At 37.3% G+C, this 20930-nt stretch overlaps 1 protein-coding gene across 6 annotated transcripts in view; it reads left to right on the top strand.

Annotated features, from left to right (window-relative positions):
* Nucleotides 1–20930, top strand: part of KAT6B (lysine acetyltransferase 6B) — a 110038-nt gene that overhangs the window by 68920 nt on the left and 20188 nt on the right. For all 6 annotated transcript variants that reach the window (XM_032695100.1, XM_032695099.1, XM_032695098.1 and 3 more), the window contains exons 8-12: nucleotides 122–243; nucleotides 1705–1820; nucleotides 2777–2918; nucleotides 5944–6105; nucleotides 9148–9241. In XM_032695100.1, the coding sequence (XP_032550991.1) occupies nucleotides 122–243; nucleotides 1705–1820; nucleotides 2777–2918; nucleotides 5944–6105; nucleotides 9148–9241 (636 nt within the window). The remainder of the gene's footprint in view (nucleotides 1–121; nucleotides 244–1704; nucleotides 1821–2776; nucleotides 2919–5943; nucleotides 6106–9147; nucleotides 9242–20930) is intronic.

The raw sequence follows: 20930 nt of genomic DNA on the forward strand, positions 1-20930 counted from the left end.
AGTTAAAATGGGGAGTCATAACAGCTATAGTTGCTCTAATCCTATTTAGGAGTATCACTTTGGTAAGGCACATGTAACCTTCATGTCTGTGAATAAACTTTTTGCTGGTTTTAAATAACAGATACTGAAATCAAACTAAGCATCAAACAAGAAAATACGGATGTGTTTCTGTTGGGAAGCAAGGACACTGTTACACAGGAGGATTTGGAAGTATTTAAACAGGCTCGAGAACTTTCCCTGGAGGTAAGAATCATGTCGCATAAAATGTGGTTATTTCTGTAAATAAAAACTCAGTTAATTTTCATAGTCTGTTCGTCTTCATTTATAATATATTCCTTTTTATCTAATATATCGTGCTTGCTGTTAATTTTATTTGGAAGATGCTATAAATACAGTTACCTTCTCCTGGATAGGAGACAAGGTATCATACTGGAATGTGTCGGATGGTACGTTACTCCTAGGATAGATTTCTGAAAGATATATTTGAGCATTTTGGACACAGGACTACAGGATTTAACATAGGGTTTAAAAGTAGCAGACATCCAGGTCAGGATCCTGGGTCGATATTGGTCAGTAAGAATGATGATTTTCCTCTGCAGATAAAGCAAAAGCTGTGAGAAGTTAAGTCTGTCCCAGAAAATACTGTTTGTTAGAAAACTGGGTTTAGTGAGTTCAAAAGTTTATTTTACACGATTACTTACCACACTTTCAGTTTAAATCCTTTCCAGTTTCAGTGAAATTATTTGAGCTGAATCAGACTAGTGAACCAGACTTTTACTTTTCTGTGTTCATGAAATGAATAACCAGTGTCTTTGAGAACCTGGGTCAGAAGTTTGGTGCATGTAATGTTTCAACTGCTGCTTTCTTAAAATGGTATCATAAATGACTGTGTTGTGCTTTTTCAGTAACAGAATTCACTTAATTTTTTTTTCAGGTTTAGTGTACAAGTACTGACATTACCTTCTGTATGGGTCCAACGCAGTGACGTTTTTACATTCTTCATTCAGAGCATGTTAACCAACAAACTCAAATTGAGTTTAAAGATTCTGTTTCATTATTAGCTTGTCCTTCTGTTTGCTCATGGATATAGTTCCCACCTCTTGCTTTCTTTATCTTTGATACGCAGTCCAAAAATGTTAGGTGGTAAGATTTCTATAATTTGTGAAATTAAAATTGCTTGGTTTTCCCCACCTTTCTTACTCTTTTGTTTTTGCCAGCCCTTTCGAGTCTAGCAGTCATTTTCTGATCAGCTCAACTGCAATATATCTGAGATTAGTGTGTGTTAGTATACTGTTGACTGTTATGAGATAAATTCCAAGGACTGTAGGAGTGTTGTGCTGATACCTTTGCTCTCATTATTTTGACAGAAGGTCAGCTTTGAGTTTGAATCAGAACAGTAGAGAAGTCCTCGAATTAGATGCTGTGGGAGAAGAGCACTTGAGGCTCTTGTTCCTCTTATTTGGCTGGGCCATGAACCATTTATTTGTATCCACTTGTAAACACTGATCACTTACCTTCATGTTAAGTTGTTTGGCAGCTAGAAAGAAACTTTTGTTGTTTGTATTTGCTGTTTGCAAACTGTCCAGCTTTGAATTGCTGAAGCGTCAGGTTTCTCATGCCTTCCATGGTGAAAATGATGATATAAAGCTAAAGTTTCTTTTACTTTTTCTATAACTAATATTTTCTTTTTATTGCACCTGACAGAAAATTGGGTGTAAAAACACCGGTGAAACAAGTGGGAGATACCCTTCAGTGATTGAGTTTGGAAAATACGAGATCCAGACTTGGTACTCTTCACCTTACCCACAGGAATATGCAAGGTAGCAAGTTGTCAAGATTGCATGGTTGGAATTTTTACTGACGTGATAATTATAATTTATTTTCTTACTCTTCTGTAACTATTTATAATTTACAACCTTTAAAAGTAGATATGCCATTTTAATTATAAATTACAAACCAAGAACTCTTAAGAATTATTATAATTATTCTGTAATTATAAATTACAGAACAGGAATTCCTTTTTAGCTAGTTCTAATCAAAGATGCAATAAAAAGACTGATTATTTTTTTTTTCCTAGTCCGGCATAAACATCAACTTGCACTGTGTATTGGTGTGGTTTTGTTTGGAGCTTATTTTTGTTTGTTCTTTTGTTTTGTTGCTTTTGTTTTCATTTATCTATTTGGTTTTGGCTAGTTTGTTTGTGGTGGGGGGGATTTTTTTTTTTCTTGTCTTAAACCATTGCAATTACTTATATCCAACGTATGGCCATTTAGACAAATTAATCTTGTAAGAAAAAAATCATTTCCTAGCCTTCCCCAGATGAAAAATAAGGAAAATTAGAGGGAAGGAGATCCCCTGTGTTCTGCTTTGTGCCTCCTTTATCTTCACTTGGAACCAGAAGGGTGAAATTTGAGGTATTACTCCAGTGTGCCTACTTTGATGGAGACCACAGCAAAAGCTTAGGTGGAATGTGGGAAGGGGGAAGTAATTGGGATCTACTAGAGGCTGGATCACAAAACAACTGACCACAGCTCAACTCTGTTGAATTAGGTTCACTGTGATTGGTTGAATCTGACCTTTCCTATCTTCCTTTTCTGATGAACAGTGTGTGAATGTTTAATCATTCACTCTAATGTTATATTTATTTAGTTATGCTTAAGCAGCGTTTACTTATGGTACCTTATATTTCAATAGGGAGGGCTTTTCATTTGTGGTAACTTTGTTTACAGAATGTAACAAACTTTGTGTATAAAATATCTTTTTAATTTTTATACAGATTACCAAAGCTTTACCTGTGTGAATTCTGTCTTAAATACATGAAAAGTAAAAACATTTTGTTAAGGCACTCAGAGAAATGTGGCTGGTTTCATCCTCCAGCTAATGAAATCTACAGAAGAAATGACCTTTCAGTATTTGAGGTAGGTTTATAAAAAATGTAAACTTTTTGAAAGTAACCAGTTTGTAGACATTGCAGACCAATTGCAGGACTAGTGAAAACTTTAACATGCTTAAATACTTCCTTGGAGATTGTTCTTATACTGCAAAAACAAGTCCATCTTCCCTATTCAGTTTTATCTTTTGGGGCCATGTTCTTTCATGATTCGTACTTTACTTGTGCTTCATGCATTAGCCAACCTCTTGCTTCCATTGCTGGTCTGCCTTTCCCTTCTCAGCAAAAGTACCTCTTCCACCCATTCATTTCTGGCTATTTGAGTGTCTTGGAGGGAGAAGGCTAATCATAGTGTCCGTGCTCCCAAAGTAAAAAAGGAAGCAAAGCAGCTTCTTGTGTGTTCTAAAATCACAAATGTAGCTGCTGGGTGCTTTTGCCTTCCTTTTGGATGGCTGAGAAACTTGGCCAGAAACATCCTGGCTGGGTGGTAGAGGCTTAGGCCAACTTTGGCCAGAACACACTGCCTTTAATTAATAAAAAAATACGTATCCACAAACTCAGCTCTGGACTTAGTAATCTAAATTATTCTCTTGGGAGATGACTTCTTGTAAGTTTGAGGTTTTGTGGATATCCCGGACAATAGAATTCTGTGTTTCAAATAGCATACCTGCACTTTTATAAAACTGTGCATTAACCTTCACATTCCTGTTTCTCAAGCATTGTTACAGATAGCATTAACAGAAAAGGCTGCTGGGGTTACTAGGACTTCTTTTGAGACTGTTTCTCAACAGTGTTATTTAGATGTGTGTATTGATAATGTCTTTTTAAATCCAAATGTCAGATTCTGCTTCAAACTTGTATTTTCATATTGTATAAGTGTCTGTTTTGCTTGATCATTGCCCTTATCTGTTCAAACAATGGTAGATGCAGTCTTGAAGTTCTTATTTAAATTAGAACAAGATCTTAGTATTTGGTTCACTTGTTCGTGTTTGTACTATTAAAAAAATAGCTATTTGCATCAAGGTTGCTTTTTTCCTGACTTGAGCAATTTTTATAAATATTGTAGATCTGCCAGCAAAGGACTTATGTTTTAAACAGACTTAACTCTTTTCCTATCAAGAAGTGAAATTGTCCCAACCAGTCTAAAATAACTGTGTTTTCTCTATTAAGAGGTGTTAAGAACTGTGCAGCATACAATAGGCAAATTGTGCTTTCCCATTTATTTTCATTGACTACTCCTGACATGTAAATAAAAAATTCTTTAAAAAATAAAGTAAAGTACAGGGGATGAGGAGATGGGGAATTGCTGCAAAAAGCACACGGCAGACAAGATGTGTGTGAAAGCAATGTCCCAACTCCACTGCTTTTATTCCCTTTCTCTATTTTAGGTGCTGCAGTTAAGCACTTTTGTTAAGCCTTCTGATATAAATGTGGTTGGTTTGAGTTTTTTTGTTTCCAAGGTTAGTGTTGGTTGTTACTCTGATTACTGTAGAAACTTAGTCATTAGTTGATGTCCTTCTTCATAGATCCTTTCAAGAATTCTGTGCAACCATTTTTTTTTTTCAGCAGAATGAAGGGTTTGTGATTTCCTTCATGCTTTATGTTTCTGAGAGGAATAGAAATAAGTTTGGCATTTTGTGATTTATGTACCTCTGCCCAGAGCATGACTTCAACAGATTTGAGAGAAGACTTTGACATAGCTTACTGCTATGCTGTAGCCAGGAAACTTTTGACAGATGCTTGCTTTTGAGCTTGCCCGCCCCTCTTTTTTCCCCACTTCTCACATTTAAAACTGATGAACAAGCTGTGTTTGCCTGAAACTTAAGTTTTTTTACATTTCTGTACAAATGTTCTTACTGAAAAAGACAGCTCACATAATTTGCATTTTCAGGCTTATGGCTTAGCCAGTGGCGATTTCTACTTTCTAAATGTTCACATTTAATTTGCACACTTGCTAGTAAGTGTGAAAAGTAACAAAAAGCACCTGGAAAATACAGTGTACTGTACGAGAGCTTAATGTATTTGATAGGTTAAGAGTTGTATGCAAATTTATTCTGCTGCATTTAGGAGCAGTGACGGTCCATTAAATGTTGGAGTTTTTTAATCCAGTTAATGCACCTGTACTACTGAAATAGCCTTAAAATCTCTAAGTATGTCCAAAAGGTTGGATTTTACTCAGAATTCTAACTAGGATTTCTACTCAAAACAAATTAGAATAGAATATGACTTCTTTTTCAGCACAGTGTGCATACCATTTGTCTGCCTCTGTGAATGAAATACAGCTACTGTCATTATCAAAGAACATCAGTACAAGCAAACCTTTCTATTAGGAAGATTATTTCAAAAATGCTGTTGCCTTTGACTGAGCCTTCCCTTTCAGGGAGTACCTAATTGATCTAGGAAATCTGCATCTGTGTCTGCCGTTTCTGTAGCTGAGTCACAGCTTGACTCTTTACACTCGTAATATACCTAGACTAATTGTAGTATTGAGCCTGAAAATTTACTTCACTCACTCAGTAGCGTTTTTAGTCTGGCATGGAAATTTTGTCTTGTCTAATTTATCCAAAACATTGATGTGATTGATATGTAATTTGCTACTCATTTATTGGCATTGCACCTTAAGGATTCAACATAATACACTTCTTTGTTTTGGGGTTTTTTTAAGTTGTTGTACACACTGCCTTCTAGCAAACCACAGTTTTAATGCATTTTAACTAGCGCATTTTGTTTTGTTGTCTGCTAGTCATTTTCATTCCAGGAATAAAGTGAAAGAGGTCAGTCTATCTTGAACAATTAAAAGGTGAAGTTACTTTGTTTAATAAATCTGGATAGTCAGTTACATAAAAATACAAAGTAATTAGTACTAATTGGAGATTTCCTTCTCAACAAGAAACTGGGGCATTTTTCTTCTGCACCTGAATGTGTTTTATTGGGTGTTTTTCCCTAACACTGTACTATTCACGTTTCTTTCTAGGATATAATTGATTGAACAAGTTGTTTTGTCCTAACTTGTTGGTGTCTTGCAAGTAACTTCATCTGTCTTGCTTTTCTAGGTTGATGGAAATGTGAGCAAAATTTATTGTCAGAATCTTTGTTTGTTAGCTAAGCTCTTTCTGGACCACAAAACCCTGTATTATGATGTTGAACCATTCCTCTTCTATGTCCTTACAAAAAATGATGAGAAAGGCTGCCATTTAGTTGGATATTTCTCTAAGGTAAAAAGAAAAAAAAAAGTGGGTTTATTTAATGTTTGTAATTTCCTGTTCTCCTTAATACTTGTGACAACAGCAAGGAAAAAAAAATCACAAGTTAAAAAAAAAAAAAAAATCAGAAGTTTGAAAGCCTCTCTGTAAGTCTCAGCTGTTATGTGTCTCAAATACACTGTACTTGGCTAGTGACGCAAATTGAGAATGCTTTCAGCCGCTTGGTTTTGGGTGGGTTTTTTCTAGATTTGGGTTTCTTGTTTATTCATTTGTTTTGTTTGTTCCCAGAATGTGTCGTGTTTTCAGTCGAATATTTAAATCTTTCTCCTGCCCCTAACGTTTTTGCATCAGTATGCCAAATCTAACTTGTAAAAGTTGCAGGTACTTGGAACGTTGATGTGTTTTCAGGGCTTGAGGCCAGCAGTTCAAGCTGGCTATTTAGATGTAAATTGCCAGGGATGTTCCTCTCTTGTGTACAGTGGAATCTGATGCAGTTACTTATTGCACTGATGTAAGATTGCATTGCTTAACTTCGTGGTGGATGTCTTGCTTAGAGTGGATGCCTCTGGTTGTGGCTGAATTTCAAGTAATAGGTGGCTGCTATAGACAAAAATAATACTTATGGGAACTATCTTGAGAAAGATGACCAAGAAATACAGTGTAGTTAGATGTAACTGCAACAGGAAAAGCTTCCATTGTTGTCCATAATTTGCCAATAAGGGATGGGATGAATAGGTGCAGTTACTCAGAAATTCAGTACTTCCTGCCCCTAGTATCACCACCTCCTATTGACTGTATAATTTTCTTTCTTGAAGAAGTGGTTTGTATGAAGATAACACTTTGGAAAAGTCCAGAAATCTTGTCAGATTACCTGGGTATTGTAAAGTAATCTCTTGCATGTCTGACCACATCCTTCTGAGAGGTGGGCCTTGCTGGAATTAAAGTAACAGTGAGGCATGTAGACACAATTTACACTGTTTTTTATGTCAGTCAGAACTTCTGGTGTTTTAAAAACATGTCAACTTTGATTTAGGCACATTTTCTCCATTTATTTAAGGTAAAGCAGGTTAAGGTGAGTCTCTCTCTCTCTCTCTTGATTCCCCCCCCCCCCCATCATAGAATCATTAATGTTGGAAAATAACTCTGGGATCATGGAGTACAACTGTTAACACAGCACTGCTATGGGCACTACTCAACCATGTGCCCAGGTGCCACATTTACAAGTTTTTTGAACATTTCCAGGGATGGTGATTCTACTACTTCCCTAGGCAACCTGTTCCAGTGCTTGATAATGAAGAAATTTTACTTTCAAGGAAGAAATTTTTCAAGGAAGAAATTTTTCCTAACATCTAATCTGAACATCCCCTGGTGCAACTTGAGGCCTTTTCCTCTCGACCTGTCACTTGTTATAAGGGATAAGAGACTGACTAGACTCTAGGTAGAACACATCCACAGCCTTTCCCTCATCCTCCTAGTGGGTCACCCTGTCATAGAAGGAGATCAGGTTTGTCGGGCAGGACCTGCCTTTCATAAACCAAGGCTGGCTGGGCCTGATCCCCTGCTGTTCTGCATGTGCAGTGTGATGGCACTCAAGATCACCTGCTCCATGACCTTCCCTGGCACTGAGGTCAGGCTGACAGACCTGTAGGTCCCTAAATCCTCCTTCCACCCCTTCTTATAGATGGGCTTTACATTTGCTAACAATCTGGGACCTCTCTGGTTAACCAGGACTGCTGGTAAATGGTGGAGAGTGGCTTGGTGAGCTCTTCCAACAGCTCCCCCGGTACCCTTGGGTGGATCCCATCAGGCCCCATGGATTTGTGTGGGTCTATGTAGTAGAGCAGGTCACTGTCCATTTCCTCCTGGATCACAGGGGCTTCATTCTGCTCCCCACCTCTGTCTTCCAGCTCAGGGGGCTGGGTACCCCAAGGATAGCTGGTCTTGCTATTAGAGAGGCAAAGAAGGCATTAAATACCTCAGCCTTTTCCCCATCCCGTGTCACTGTTTCTTGAGAGTTTGGGAAGTCTGTACAGAGAAAATACTTAATCATACTGCAGAAAATAGGAAACCTTTTGAAATATGGCTTGGGTATCTGCTCTCACAGCTGAAGAAATACTTGGGAATGAGCATACTGGCATGTGATCCTGTCAGTATCATCGCTGGTCTAGTGTCATCTTATGTGTGGAGGCTGAAGTGATAGTGGGTGTCTTAAACTATGCATGTGCTTACCACAACTTCTTGTTACTTAGGCTGACCTGGATATTTTTGGTTGGTTTATTTCATCTCCCTCAAAACTACCTATCACTGATTTTTAGGGTGTTTTTGTTGTTTGTAATCTTTTAAAGGTAACATGGCTTTTCCTTTTTATCAGTAGATTGGAAAGAATCTGTAAACTTATATAGTTAGAACAACTTCCTAGTTCAGCTTCTTCCTGCTGTTGTCTTAATCAGTGTGATGTTTGCCTCCATTACCTGTATATGACTTCATTCGGTCAGAAAGGGCTTTTGCTTCTGAGCCTTGATTTTTGGTTCAGTTGAGAAGCATTCAGCTTTGAAAAGTTAGTGTAGTGCAAGTGTAACTTTTTAGTTCTGCAGGTATGGGGTTCCTCCCCTGCACCCTGACCACATACTCATTCAGAGAGAGAAGACAAAATAAAGATGAAAACCAGCAGGCACAGTTGTATAAAATACAACCTCTCCATGTGTATGGATATTACATTCCATTTTTATATCCTTGACAGAATGGTCAGTGAAGCATGAAAATATTTCCCTCTTCCTACTGTCTTCCTCCTTTACTTAAACTTCATTATGCTGTTCAGACAATGTATTTAATTTTTAAGATGCTGAGTAGTTAACTAATTAAAAAATATTTTGAAGGATATTTCTAATATTTCCTTCTTACAATTAAATGTTAAGGTGGAATTATTTGACTTTGGTACTGACCCCATACATCTGTTCACCTTATTGGGATATGTTACAAGGACAGTGGCAGGTGCAGGCAATTGCCCACTTCAGCAGTGCTTTGACATACTTGATCTGTTTCTCCTTCCCACAGGAAAAGCTTTGCCAGCAGAAGTACAATGTCTCCTGCATAATGATCATGCCCCAATACCAAAGGCAAGGATTTGGAAGGTTTCTCATTGATTTCAGTAAGTGAAGTGTTTTATTTACACTTGTGATCCAAGGAGCTGACGGCTGTTATAAGAAAGCATAACATGTGAAACTTTATTTAACTTGCTTTGTTGTTTTTATCAATAGATAATGGGATTTCTGTTTATGTTTACGTAGGATAGAAAAGCTCCCTGAAGTGAAAAACTTAGTGCTACTCTGTTATTGTACTCAAGGAAATTGAGAATGGATCTCTCGGCAGTAATATTAGCTCACAAAGCTATTACCCTGAATGAATTGTCTAAATTACCTTCCATTTTGCCTTGCTCATTAGTATAAGAGGAGGCAATTATTTGTGATTGTAGCTAAGAAGGTATTAGTCTAAGGCATTGTCTACGTTCCAATATTTTTAACTTGTATCTTCTTTTAGCTAGAAAACTGTTCTAATTGAAGAATTGCCGCATAGAAGGAGTGTGTTTTGGGTTTTGTGTTCATCACTTCCTTAGAGAAAATGGTTATCAAAAAAAGTATAGGTGGTCATGGCTGTACTTGCTGTTTTGTTTTGCTGAGTTGTCTGACCTGTTAGAAAGCTTCAGGCACACTTGTTTAGATATAGGTTTGTTATTCTCCAAATCTTTAAGGTGCAGTAGAACTCCAGACAAAATTATCTAAGGAACCTTCTCAGTTAAGTGTCCTCAGTATTACTGAATCCAGCTTTCTACTGTAATTTAGAGGGAGGATGACAAGGAATTGGTGTATATTGTGTGTGGGTGGTTTTCACTATTATGTTTTTTAAAGCACTGTTGAATTACATGACAACAGAGATAGTTCAGATAATAGGATTCCTGCCCTGAAGGTGTATGCAAGAACATTAAAATGCAAATAATAATACATTGCAGTATAACAGCAGGACAAAGACAATAATTTGTAACTGTAGAGTTTTCAAGGTCTGTGTCTTGCAGTGTTCTACCCAGCATGACTGCACTAGAGTGTATAAAGATACTTAGTGTGTCTCATCATTGTGTGGCTTTAGAAACAGCCTTCACTATACCCCTGTGAATCAGGTAAGGATGTTTCTGGACCACTTAATCTGCCGTTGAAATGTAACCATTGCTGGAGTGGAACACAGCAGCTGTTCCGTTTTGCACCTTCTGCAACCTTTTAGGAAAGGCTGTGACAAGTACCACATATTTCTGGAACTGTGGAGTGAACTTAAGGCTTACTTAGGTAGAAATTGACCCTGTTTTAGGATTAAAATACTTTTTTGCAAAAGGAGATGGAGAACTCTTAGTGGGCACAATTGGTAAGTACTTCCAGGCTTTGGCTTTGTTTGTTACTATGTGGTGTCTCTCTCAAAAAAAAAAAAAGAGCGCTCTCAAGAAACATTATTCTGGTTGAATTTGCAATAGTTATGTTTACAAAACCAATGGCACAGCCATGAAACCCATGGATTCCACAGAAGGTCTGCATATGAGGATACTGTGTCTCTTTGGATATGTGCTCTGTTACTGTACCATGTGCTACTTAATCTGGGAACATCATTAAGGTGTTCTGTCCTTCTTATCCTACTGGAAAAATCTTTAAGCACATTGAGTTGTTTGAATCATTAGTTTTTATGTGTTAACTTACAACAGGACCTAATGGTGTTCTTATCTTGGTGTTTATCTGGTGCTGTTCCTACAGTCTTTCCTCTTTGCAGATGTGTTCATATCACAGATATGGGCTGCAGCTGTGAAAACTGGGCATAGTCTAGAGACCACTTTGAGCTTCTGCTGTAGCTAACACACTGCCCACTTCATGACCACACAATCAGTCCTTCAGTACCTTTCCACAGTATTTTCCCTTTGTTATCTGGACAGAGGTTCCCTTAACTAATTGGGAATCAAACTGTCTCGTGACTGAGAAAATCTGACTCTGTAATGTGAGTGAGGTACAAATTGCATGAAAGGTAGTGAGAGAACTGTTTGTGGCTGTTTCTCCCTAGATGTGTAAAGGAGAAGGGCAAGTAATCAGACTAGTTTTCCTAGACTGTGCCATGAAATGTGGCAGTCATAACTTCATCTGAATCATTGAGCCCAAAATCTGTCTTCATACAGAAGAACCCTTTTTTGGAATTTTACTTGTGTTTTTGCTTTTTATGTTATAATTGACTAACTGCCATCCTCTTTGTACTTTTTACCCTTTCTGTTCATTTGGGGTCTCCTGAGTATAAGTTGCTCTAGCTGGCCTGAGAAGATGTGATATAACAAAATTCCGGTTATTATTCTAAACTTGAACAGAGCAAGTTTATCATCGTTTAAAACATTCTTTGCCGGTGACATTATTGAGACTGTCATGTTCTCATAAAGTTGTTGGAAGATAAATTTTATGCTTTGAATGTTAAGTCTTCATTTGTTCTGTGGGTAATGCTTGTAAACTGCTCTGTTTTGAAATCTGTGAAGCAGTCACTGGTACTTGTCTTTTTTCATAACAGTAACCAGAATAGTTTTTAGACTACAATAATAAAAATGTAACTGAGCAAGTAATTTTCAGAAAATGATAGTTAAAAACCACAAAAGAGAAGGTTTTAAGAACCGTGTGCGAGCAGCTGGCTGCTCACATTACTTTGTGTACATTTAGACACTTGATAGAAAGGCTGGAAAGAAGGCAGCATTAAGCCACTACATGACTTCTGCTTTGTCAGCAGTCTGGTGTAAATGTAGTTCGTGGTAAAAATTTGCTTCCTTTTTGGTAAGTGAAATGCATTTGTTTGTTCAGATTGTGGTGCATTCTTTTGCCTTGGACTAATTTAATGTTCACAGATGGGTCTTATATGGTCATGCTGTAACTTGAATGGGAAAGTTTGCTAAAAGACAAATAGGTATTTGTTTTCTGACCATTGATTTTTGGTTGTTTTTTTTCAACTTATATTCTGTTAACTACATTTAAACGTATCTATATTTCAAATCGAAACTGATAATACTGTTATTTCCTACTCTGTAGACACCACTGTAAAGGTTTATCTGGCTGTTTCTTCAGGAATCTGTAATCTCACCTATGGGGGAAATGATTTTAAAAAAGAAAAAATTAACTTTTGTGAGAAGCAAACATGCTGTAAAATGCCTGAGTTTGCCAGTCTTGATTGTCTTCAGCAAAAATTTCGTTTGTAGTTTTCTGTATGTCATTCATAATTTAGATAGCAATGTTATTGTTAAAACCAGAGGATTTTTTTTTTATTGTAGGGAAGTTAGAGATTTTGACTGTTATAGAAGTTTGTTGGGCTGTTTGGAAATTGAAAAAAGTTGTTATAAATATTTCTTAATCGGCTAAACAGTCAATCTGTAAAAATGAAGAATTGATACTGCTTCATTTTGCTTAATTCTCTGTAAGATAAAATCAGTTTAACCTATTTTATGTTCTTGAAGCATGTCATGCTGAAGACAAAGTGGTTTACGTGAAGTCTTTACTTTGTTTACACTGAATATAACTTTAATAAATATTATAATGGTTGATGTTTCACATAGGGATAAGGAACCTAATTTTTATTTGGAGTGTATTTAAACGTACAAAGCATTTCCTGAAAATGAATAAAGGTCTTAGTTTGGTTGTTGTATTTATACCTTCCTGCCTTTTACAGGAGGGAAAGTTCTTGCCAAACTTCTTGGGTTTGGGCTGTTTGTTTTGTTTTCATTTCCTTATTGTTCTTGTATTCAGTGAGGTTGACTGGATCGTGATTGCAGGGTTGTACCTGAGGGAGAATAATTGAATTCTGCACCCATCTTTTGTATTTGCTGTAAATAAAATTTTTGGGCAAGTAGACTCCAGAAAGCAGGCTTTATTGTGTAGGAGCCCATTCTGGGTTTGTTTCACTTCAAGTCCATTTGTGGTGATAGGTCTCATTCCTGTCACAAGGACTGCATGTATTTTTGTTTGGGTGAGCCTTTATATGTCCTCTGTCAGTTCAGCCTGCATTGCTGCTGTGGTTTTGACAGTGCAAGCACCGAAGCTACGGTGTTGTGACTTCTCTCTGTGCAGACCCATTTCTTTTATAAACTTTAGCAACTTCTCTATACAAGACATTTTTCTTTGCTTTCTTGATTTGAGCTCTTGCAAATCTTCACGTGGTTTCTATTTCTATTCCTTAGGCTGCAGTGCCAGGACTTACTAGTGTTTCTTTATTTGGCATATTTAACACGGAGTTCAATATTACTAGAATGGAATACAGCAGTATTTCATATTTGTTTTCTGTAAGTTTGAAGTCATCTTTTGATTCACATTTCTTCACAGAGCTCATCTTGTTACAGTCCTGTGTTTCTGCTTACTGGATTGCAAATTCCATGCTAGAGGCCTAGCCAGCAGTTGGAGGAAAAGAAATGCATGTGACTATTAGGATAAACCTTTCCAACTATGCTGGCCAGTATGTTGACGATTCATTTACATTACAGTTAAAACCGGGCTTTTAATGCTGAGGAGCAAAGTCCTTGATAGCCTATTGTTATTTATCTTCAGGGCGTTCCTGGTCCAACTGATTGTAGCAGTTTCTTACTCCCCTTCAGAATTCTTTCTTTTCATTTGGTTGTCTGTTCACTGTGAAATTATTATTCTTGTTAGACATGAAACATATTTTAAGGATGCTGGCATACTATTTGGGCTACATACATTCTTTGTTTTGTGTGTAGGGTTTTTTTTTTTTGGTTCACTTGTCTGAATGTTTGGGAAAGTTGGTGCTGACTTTTTGAACTCCTGTATCATTTATTGCATGCAACTTTTAATGCTGGATTTTTTCCCGTTAGCTTGAATTAACACCAGATTCCCTTCTGGGATGTGTAGCTCAGATTTTTTTTGCGAGGAAACCGTGACAGGGAAGGGCAATTAAGTCTGGCAGTGAAAGAAACAAACAGAATTTGTATTACCTGAGGAGTTTTATTCTGGTGTAGGAAAAGTGGCTCTGTTAAATGTCCTTGTTTGCTTATTTCCCCAAATCTGGTATCTGTTTCTTGGCCACGTGTTTGGTTTTTTTCCTGTTCAAGTCAAAGAGGTGAATAAATCTTCGTCCTGATTTGCAAAAGCAGCAGAGTATGAGCAGTATCAGCACTTGTGCAACAACTCATGTACAGCACCAGGGAAGGCAAGTTTCCAAGGGATGAGAGGCAGGAAAAGTTGGCTGTATAAGTAAGGGGAAAACTGTTGATAAGAAGTCATTTCTTTCCTTCTAAATGCTTTTCGTGAATGAGCATCAGAGCCACTGATAAAGGATGTCAGTACTATTACTGATCTTCTTAAAATGGTATCTGAGAGAGAGAGACATATTCCCTCTCTTGCTCAGTTAGTTGCAAAATTCATTAGTCTGTGTTGCTTCTCAATAGGAAATGGCTCAGCCAAGGCTTGTGAACAAGATCAGTGTAGTGTTCATTTGCTGTGTACAGCTTTGAGGAAATCGATTGAAGACCTGAAACTACAAGTTGTTTCTTTGCTCTCAGTTATAATCCTGTCTTCTTGACTGCAAATTCCTACAATCCCTTGTCCACATAAAACCATTTAGGGGCTCTTGTGCACAAAAGCTGAATCAGTGAAATATTCTGTGCTGAAAGTGGGTGGGGAGTAAGTACAGATGTCCTCAAAGGTGTTTGTTATACCCATGATCCTGTATGGACTTTGCTTGAGAAGTAAGGGATGGTGATGGGGCAGTGAATAGACAAAAAAAGGATGCATAGCTTTGTAAAGTGCATTCTTGAATTCCTTCCAGTTTGCACTTGTTTCAGAAGATCTGCATCCCTCTGTGGAAATCTGGAAGACTGTTCATTCCTTAGTGCTCAGTAATACAGAAGTGGTAAGCACTGTGTACTGAGTCCAGAGACTGCTTTAGGCAGAGAAGTTGTCTGTCCCACAAGCATCTGTATTGATGAGAACGGGGTCAGTGTGTTTATTTCTTACTGCCAGCAGTTTTGAGACACTTTTGAAACAAGCTGAAAAAACTGCATTACATGAAACCTGGGGTAGTCTTCAGGCACAATTTAAGGAGACTGAAAAGTATGAGATTTTCCTTTGGTGTTTAATGCAGTTTTGTTCTTCCAACAAGTTTGTTAAAGAGCTTGTCTAACCTGTAAAATAAGTATTTCTGTGAAAGGAAAGAGGTTTGGTTTCTGTTAAACTTGAAGAAAATTATATAGTTCAAAAGTAAAACTGCTTATTTTTTATATGCTCAATTCAAACAGCATTTGCTCTTCTAGGGTCAGCTAGTTATTTCCAACTTCTGTGGCTCCGGTACTTGAAAAGCTCTATCTTCTGATACCAACAAATGGTTATTTTGATGGAAAATAAGAATTCCTTTTGGACAATATTGAGCCTTGTTTTCTCACTCGTGTGCATTACTATGTCTTGGGTTTTTGCATTGTCTTCAGCAGGAGTGAGGGTTGAGCTTTCCATGGCTAGTTGCAGTTTGGACAGTCACCTTTTCTAGTTTCATCTTCCAAACTGGCTTTGTGGTACTTCAGTGTATCAAGAAGGTTTGAAAATGTTGCTGTGCTAAAAGATCAATTTTATAACTTGCTTATCTGTGGTTCTTGCTATAGTGTTTCTAGGTTTTCTGCTTTAACAGCAAATTAGGTTACTCCTTTGTGGAAACCTGAAAAGCAATGATTTTTTGTGAAGTATTATGTTTGTGCAGTCATCCAAAAAAATCTAATTGAGCAAAACTTGAAACTAGTAATGGACTAACATGTGGCCTCTCATTTAGGGCACCATATTGCTGATAAGACACTAGCACTAGAGAAAATGTCATGACTGTTTGGAAGATAAGTAACTTTTAAAAAATGCAATAAATGTGTTGGAAATAAGTGGTGCAATAAGAGTAAAAATGCTGCCTGAGATTTTTACAGTGCCTCTGAGATAGTAGTGTATCGGTAAAAGAAGAGCCTTGGAAAAGGTAGCAGACTTTCTTGACTGAGGGCTTTAATTTTTTAGTAGGAAGCTGGAATGAGGAAAATGAGCAAAGCCATTACAGTACAGAAATGGTGTTGTTTCTTCTTTAAAGAATACTTGAAAATGGAAACAATGACAAACCATTAACAGAAGCACCATGAGGGCAAGAAAGAGCAGTAGTAGTGAAAATATGTATTTTTCTTCTTCATTATGATGAACTGACACAGTTTATTTGCTGTGTAGCCTTACTTTGTGTTAAGTAGCTGTGTAGACTTCTCTTACAGTAACAGGTCAAGGGTGGGTAACTAGTTTAAAACTCTATTCAGATGGAAACAAGACATAGACCTTAAACTGAGAAAAGCTGTTTTCTTTATAATAGTTAATAAATTAACCTCTGGAAAACAAAGCAAACTCGAAAAAAATGTAAAGGTGGATGCTGTAATGAAGGAAATGCATTAGATGAAGTGTGTTCACATGTATGGCATGTAAGTTCTGGTACTGTTATGCAACTACTGGGAACCACTGTCTGATGCCTACTTGCAGTTTAGAACTAGCCTAAGCTGCAGTGGGCTGTAAGCAGTTGGATCTACTTGTTTGGTATGTGTTTATTTAGCACTGATAGTCTAAATCTCCTTATGAGAAATGGGAAGTAATGTGTTGACCAGAAAGTAATATTTTTGAAAACCTACTATAAGAGAATCTTAGGAATTTTTTAGATCTCATTACTTTAATCAATTATGGATATGAAGTATAAATAGCATTTGAAAAGTTAGGATGTCTGTGGAGTGATGAACTCTTTCTGTAAACACCTCTTACACTGTTCTTTTCCAAAATCTGGTGTTGAGATATTTTACAGTTTGCTCTAACAAATATTGAAATATAACAGAAATACCACCTAGAAATAAATACACTTTTTGAAACAGTTGTTTATAGTCATACTTTGCTGTGGCCTTTAAACAGAATTGGGGGGAGGTTAAGATAAAATTTATTCTAAGAGTATTTCAGCATTCTCTTTCTCGCATTACAATTTCTCACATTACAAGGACTGTTTTGTTACTGCTGAGGGAGAGGCAAACAACTGAAGGTGAGAATGTGAGACTAGGAGTGGAGAGGAACAGGATTTTTTTTTTTTTTAATAGGCTTTATTGGAAAGGTATTTTCTCAAACTACATTTCTGAAGAATTAAGGATCTGTGTAAAAGAGGCCTGTGTCATTAACTGTGGTGGCCCATATTGAATCATTCTCTGGTGTGGGGTATTTTACAACTGACTGACTTGTGTACTCCAGTACAGAATACTGTGTCAATCTCATCATTTTCTGTTGGTGTGTTTACAAGTGCATTGTGTCCAAAGGAAAGGTTGAATTACCTGCCTTTTTTTTTTTTTCTCTCCCCTCTAGGAGGGAATTTAAAGTGTCTCTGGGAGCCGTGAATTTGAGTGAGCCTGACTGCTGCTGCTTATTTTCTGTTCTTTTCTTGATGATTGATTGTGTTGCTGACCTCAAGGCTTGAGTTTGGCCTCTCGTAAATAACTAATAAGGAGCATTCTGTCAAGATGAGATTTAGATGAGGGGGTAATGAAGATGGATTTTGAATCAAGCTTAGTTGACTTAAGATTATTCCAAGAAAATCAGCCCCTTGGGATTTCTTGGCATCGCTTTTATATAGCTTCAAGACACTGTACATTTATCAGAACTGCAAAAGAAAGCAGATGTCACTTAAGGTGCAGAAGTTAAGACTGTTTTAACTGAAGAGCATCTTTATTCCAGATAGCATTAAAAACAACAAAAAGACAAGGCTGAACACGGGAAGAATGATAACAAGTATTTGTTGGTGAAACTGTCTTCATAAGCATTAGTGAACATGGAAAGCCATCTGCTGAAGACTGGTGGCCGAAAACAGGTTTTAATTAACTACTGCAACTTTATTGATTAGAATTTTTACAAGAGGGTAAGGTAGCCTGGGAGGAAAACAAATTGTCTGAGTTAGCAGGGATCAGGTTAGGAAAGCTAAAGCCCTGATAGGGTTAAATCTGGCTGGAGATGTCAAGGGTAACAAAATCTTCTATAGATACATCAGTGATAAGAGGAAGAATAGGGAAGATGTGAGCCCTGTCTGGAAGGAAATATGAGACCTGATTACCCAGGATATGGAAAAAACTGAGGTACTCAAGACTTCCTTGCTTCAACCTCTTCACCAGCAAGTGTTCCAACCACAGTGCACAAGTTGCAGAAGGCAGTCCCTGTCACCCTGTTGTTGAGGCACAGCGGGACACCTTGTGGTCTTCTCGAGGCATGTCTTGTTTTCAGAGCCAGCATTTTTATCAGTCAGTTCTACCTTCTTTTAAAGGAATTGTATTTTTCCTTGTTTACCTCTAATAAGAGTAACAGTAGATATTTGGCAGATTACTGTGTCTTAGGCTTAGCTTTTTGAAGTGTGCTGTAATAGGTTAGTTTGTGTTCAGTCCTTAGCAGGTAATGTGCACTTTCTTGTCGTGCAGTTTCTGCATCTGCTAACTAACCAGATACTGCCATCGAATTCCCTAATAACCTCCTTCACCTGTTGTTGTGACTCTTTTTTCTGAATCTTACTTGGTTAATTTTTTGTTATATACAGCATGCTTTAGTAGAGCAAATGAATAGCAATGGCATTTTGCTGCTCATATAAGACAAATGCAGCTTGTATCCTCTGTAGTGTCTTAAGGAGTACGTGTGTCATGGCCACTTACCTGAGCAAACACAATACCTGCAGTGATTTCCTAAGTGTGCCTTTTGGCTTCTCAGCACTCAACTCCCCGTTTCTCTTTTGTTCATGCTGTTTAATACTACTAGGCTATCCATTGTAGGTAGGAATAAAATAATGATAGGAAAAGCTCTTGGGCTCTGGAACTTCATTATCTACACTAAAACTGTTAAAACCATCGCTGATACAGTTTTGGTCCAGGGCATCTGTCACTTTCCAAATGTGATAATAGTTTTCCTAAGCCATGAATCTGGGAGGTTAACACTCCAGCTGAGAGTCAGAGCTTAGTGGTATGGATGCCATCTGTCTGTGCTGGTTGGCCTCAGTGCCATGTAAAGATTCTGAGCACATTCAGTTATATTAGGCATAGCCTCTTAGGTCCATATTCCTGTGTTGTCAATTCAGTGTTGTAGAGGTACATAGAGCCTATAAGAAGGCAAGCAGTTAGTATTGTCTAATGAGCACAATAGATATATTTTTAACACAGTATGCATGTGCTGTCAACATGTAACACCAGAGGGTAATGGCAGTTCTTCAAGGAAATTCATTCAACAGTTATAATTGAATAAACAATTTACTGCTCAGTGTCATTTACTGAATAATTTAAAAAACGTAACTTTAAATAATAACTTAAAACATTGCTTATAAAATCAAGAACAATCCAGCCTTTTTAATGATCTTCTAAACTACTTAACCTATCAACAAATTGATTCATCCAATTGGTATTCAAGACTGATGCCCTCTGCACATAAGTCTTGCTTTTAAGGGTACTTCAGTTCCTTTTCTCTTGCTTATGCTTTCACTCTGCTTATAAGTAGTCCACTTCATACACAGAACCTCCACTCAAGGGATTTAGTGGCAACTGGCACAGGTAAAATAAGTGTTAGCCAATTAATTCACTCAAAGGGTGCCTTTTGTAGGTCTGACTGTAATGCAGTTATCTTTACCTTTCCTTCCCTTCATGAAGGGAATTTGTTTAGCTCTAACCTCTTCTGTGAAGCTTTCTATAAAGAAGCTAAAGGTTTTGGGCCTCCTGTGTTGGGTTTACTTGAGGATGTGGAGAGGAATGAGAGCTTACATTATTTTTTGTAACAATAATGAGAGAATCTTTGGCTTACTCTGTTCATTGTGAAGAAAGCTTTTCTTTACTCAGACAAAGAAAAGAGAATGTAGCAGGTTGTTCACTGATCTGAGCATCTCAAGTTACAGCTAGTCTTTTTTTTTAATGGTGTTTTTGTGGATCTTGGGATTGGGGTCCTTTGAAGCTGTCTCAAAAGTGCTTTCAAAGAGGGTACTAGCACCTATTTAAGGTCCTCTATCTTTGACCTTCCTCCCATTGACATAGATAGGAACAGTTCAGAGGCACACAGAATAGTTATGGAAAAAGTGGTAACATGAATTACAGTTTTAGGAATTGTAAGTCTTAAGAAGTGCACACTTTCACCTTTCCTATTTCTGCCTTCCACTCCTGGTCATACCTCTGAACTTGCAGTGTTGAGCTGACCTGACTGTACTGAGCTGTCCTGTCTGAATACTCAGCTGCTTTGATATTTCTGACCACCCTTTTGAACCTGTCTTCACAATTTGTTCATATCATATCAAAACAAAGGACATGATGTTTTGTAAGACAAAAAACATTATCTCTTAGAATAACTTGAAACACTGGTTTGAGGTAAATCTTCACTTGGGATACTGTATTATTAAAACAGTTACTAGTACTTCCTGTTCTTTCAGATATTTGGGTTGATACAGAATGTTGCATGAAAACTTAAAAGTTCTTCCTTTCCATATTAAAGGACTTATTTTACTTGGATTTGTTTCAAACAAAACGAAGTTTAGTGGAAAAGTGCTTGATTCCATCTGTCTGAGTTTGGTAATTAGTTTGTGGGGGATGGCCTTTAAAGAGATGGAGAAGAACTCGGAACATACCAAGTGTGATAGTTCACTGGTTGCTTCTTTTGTTCTGGATAGATTCTCATGAATATGTTTTCTTCTGACGCAAATATTAACAAAATATATATAGGAACTGAACAGTACTGATTATATAAGGGCTATATTTTGAGCACAAGCTATTGCTTAGGCTCTGCTTT

Source organism: Chiroxiphia lanceolata, chromosome 8 (assembly GCF_009829145.1).
Source record: "Chiroxiphia lanceolata isolate bChiLan1 chromosome 8, bChiLan1.pri, whole genome shotgun sequence".
Lineage (NCBI taxonomy): Eukaryota > Metazoa > Chordata > Aves > Passeriformes > Pipridae > Chiroxiphia > Chiroxiphia lanceolata.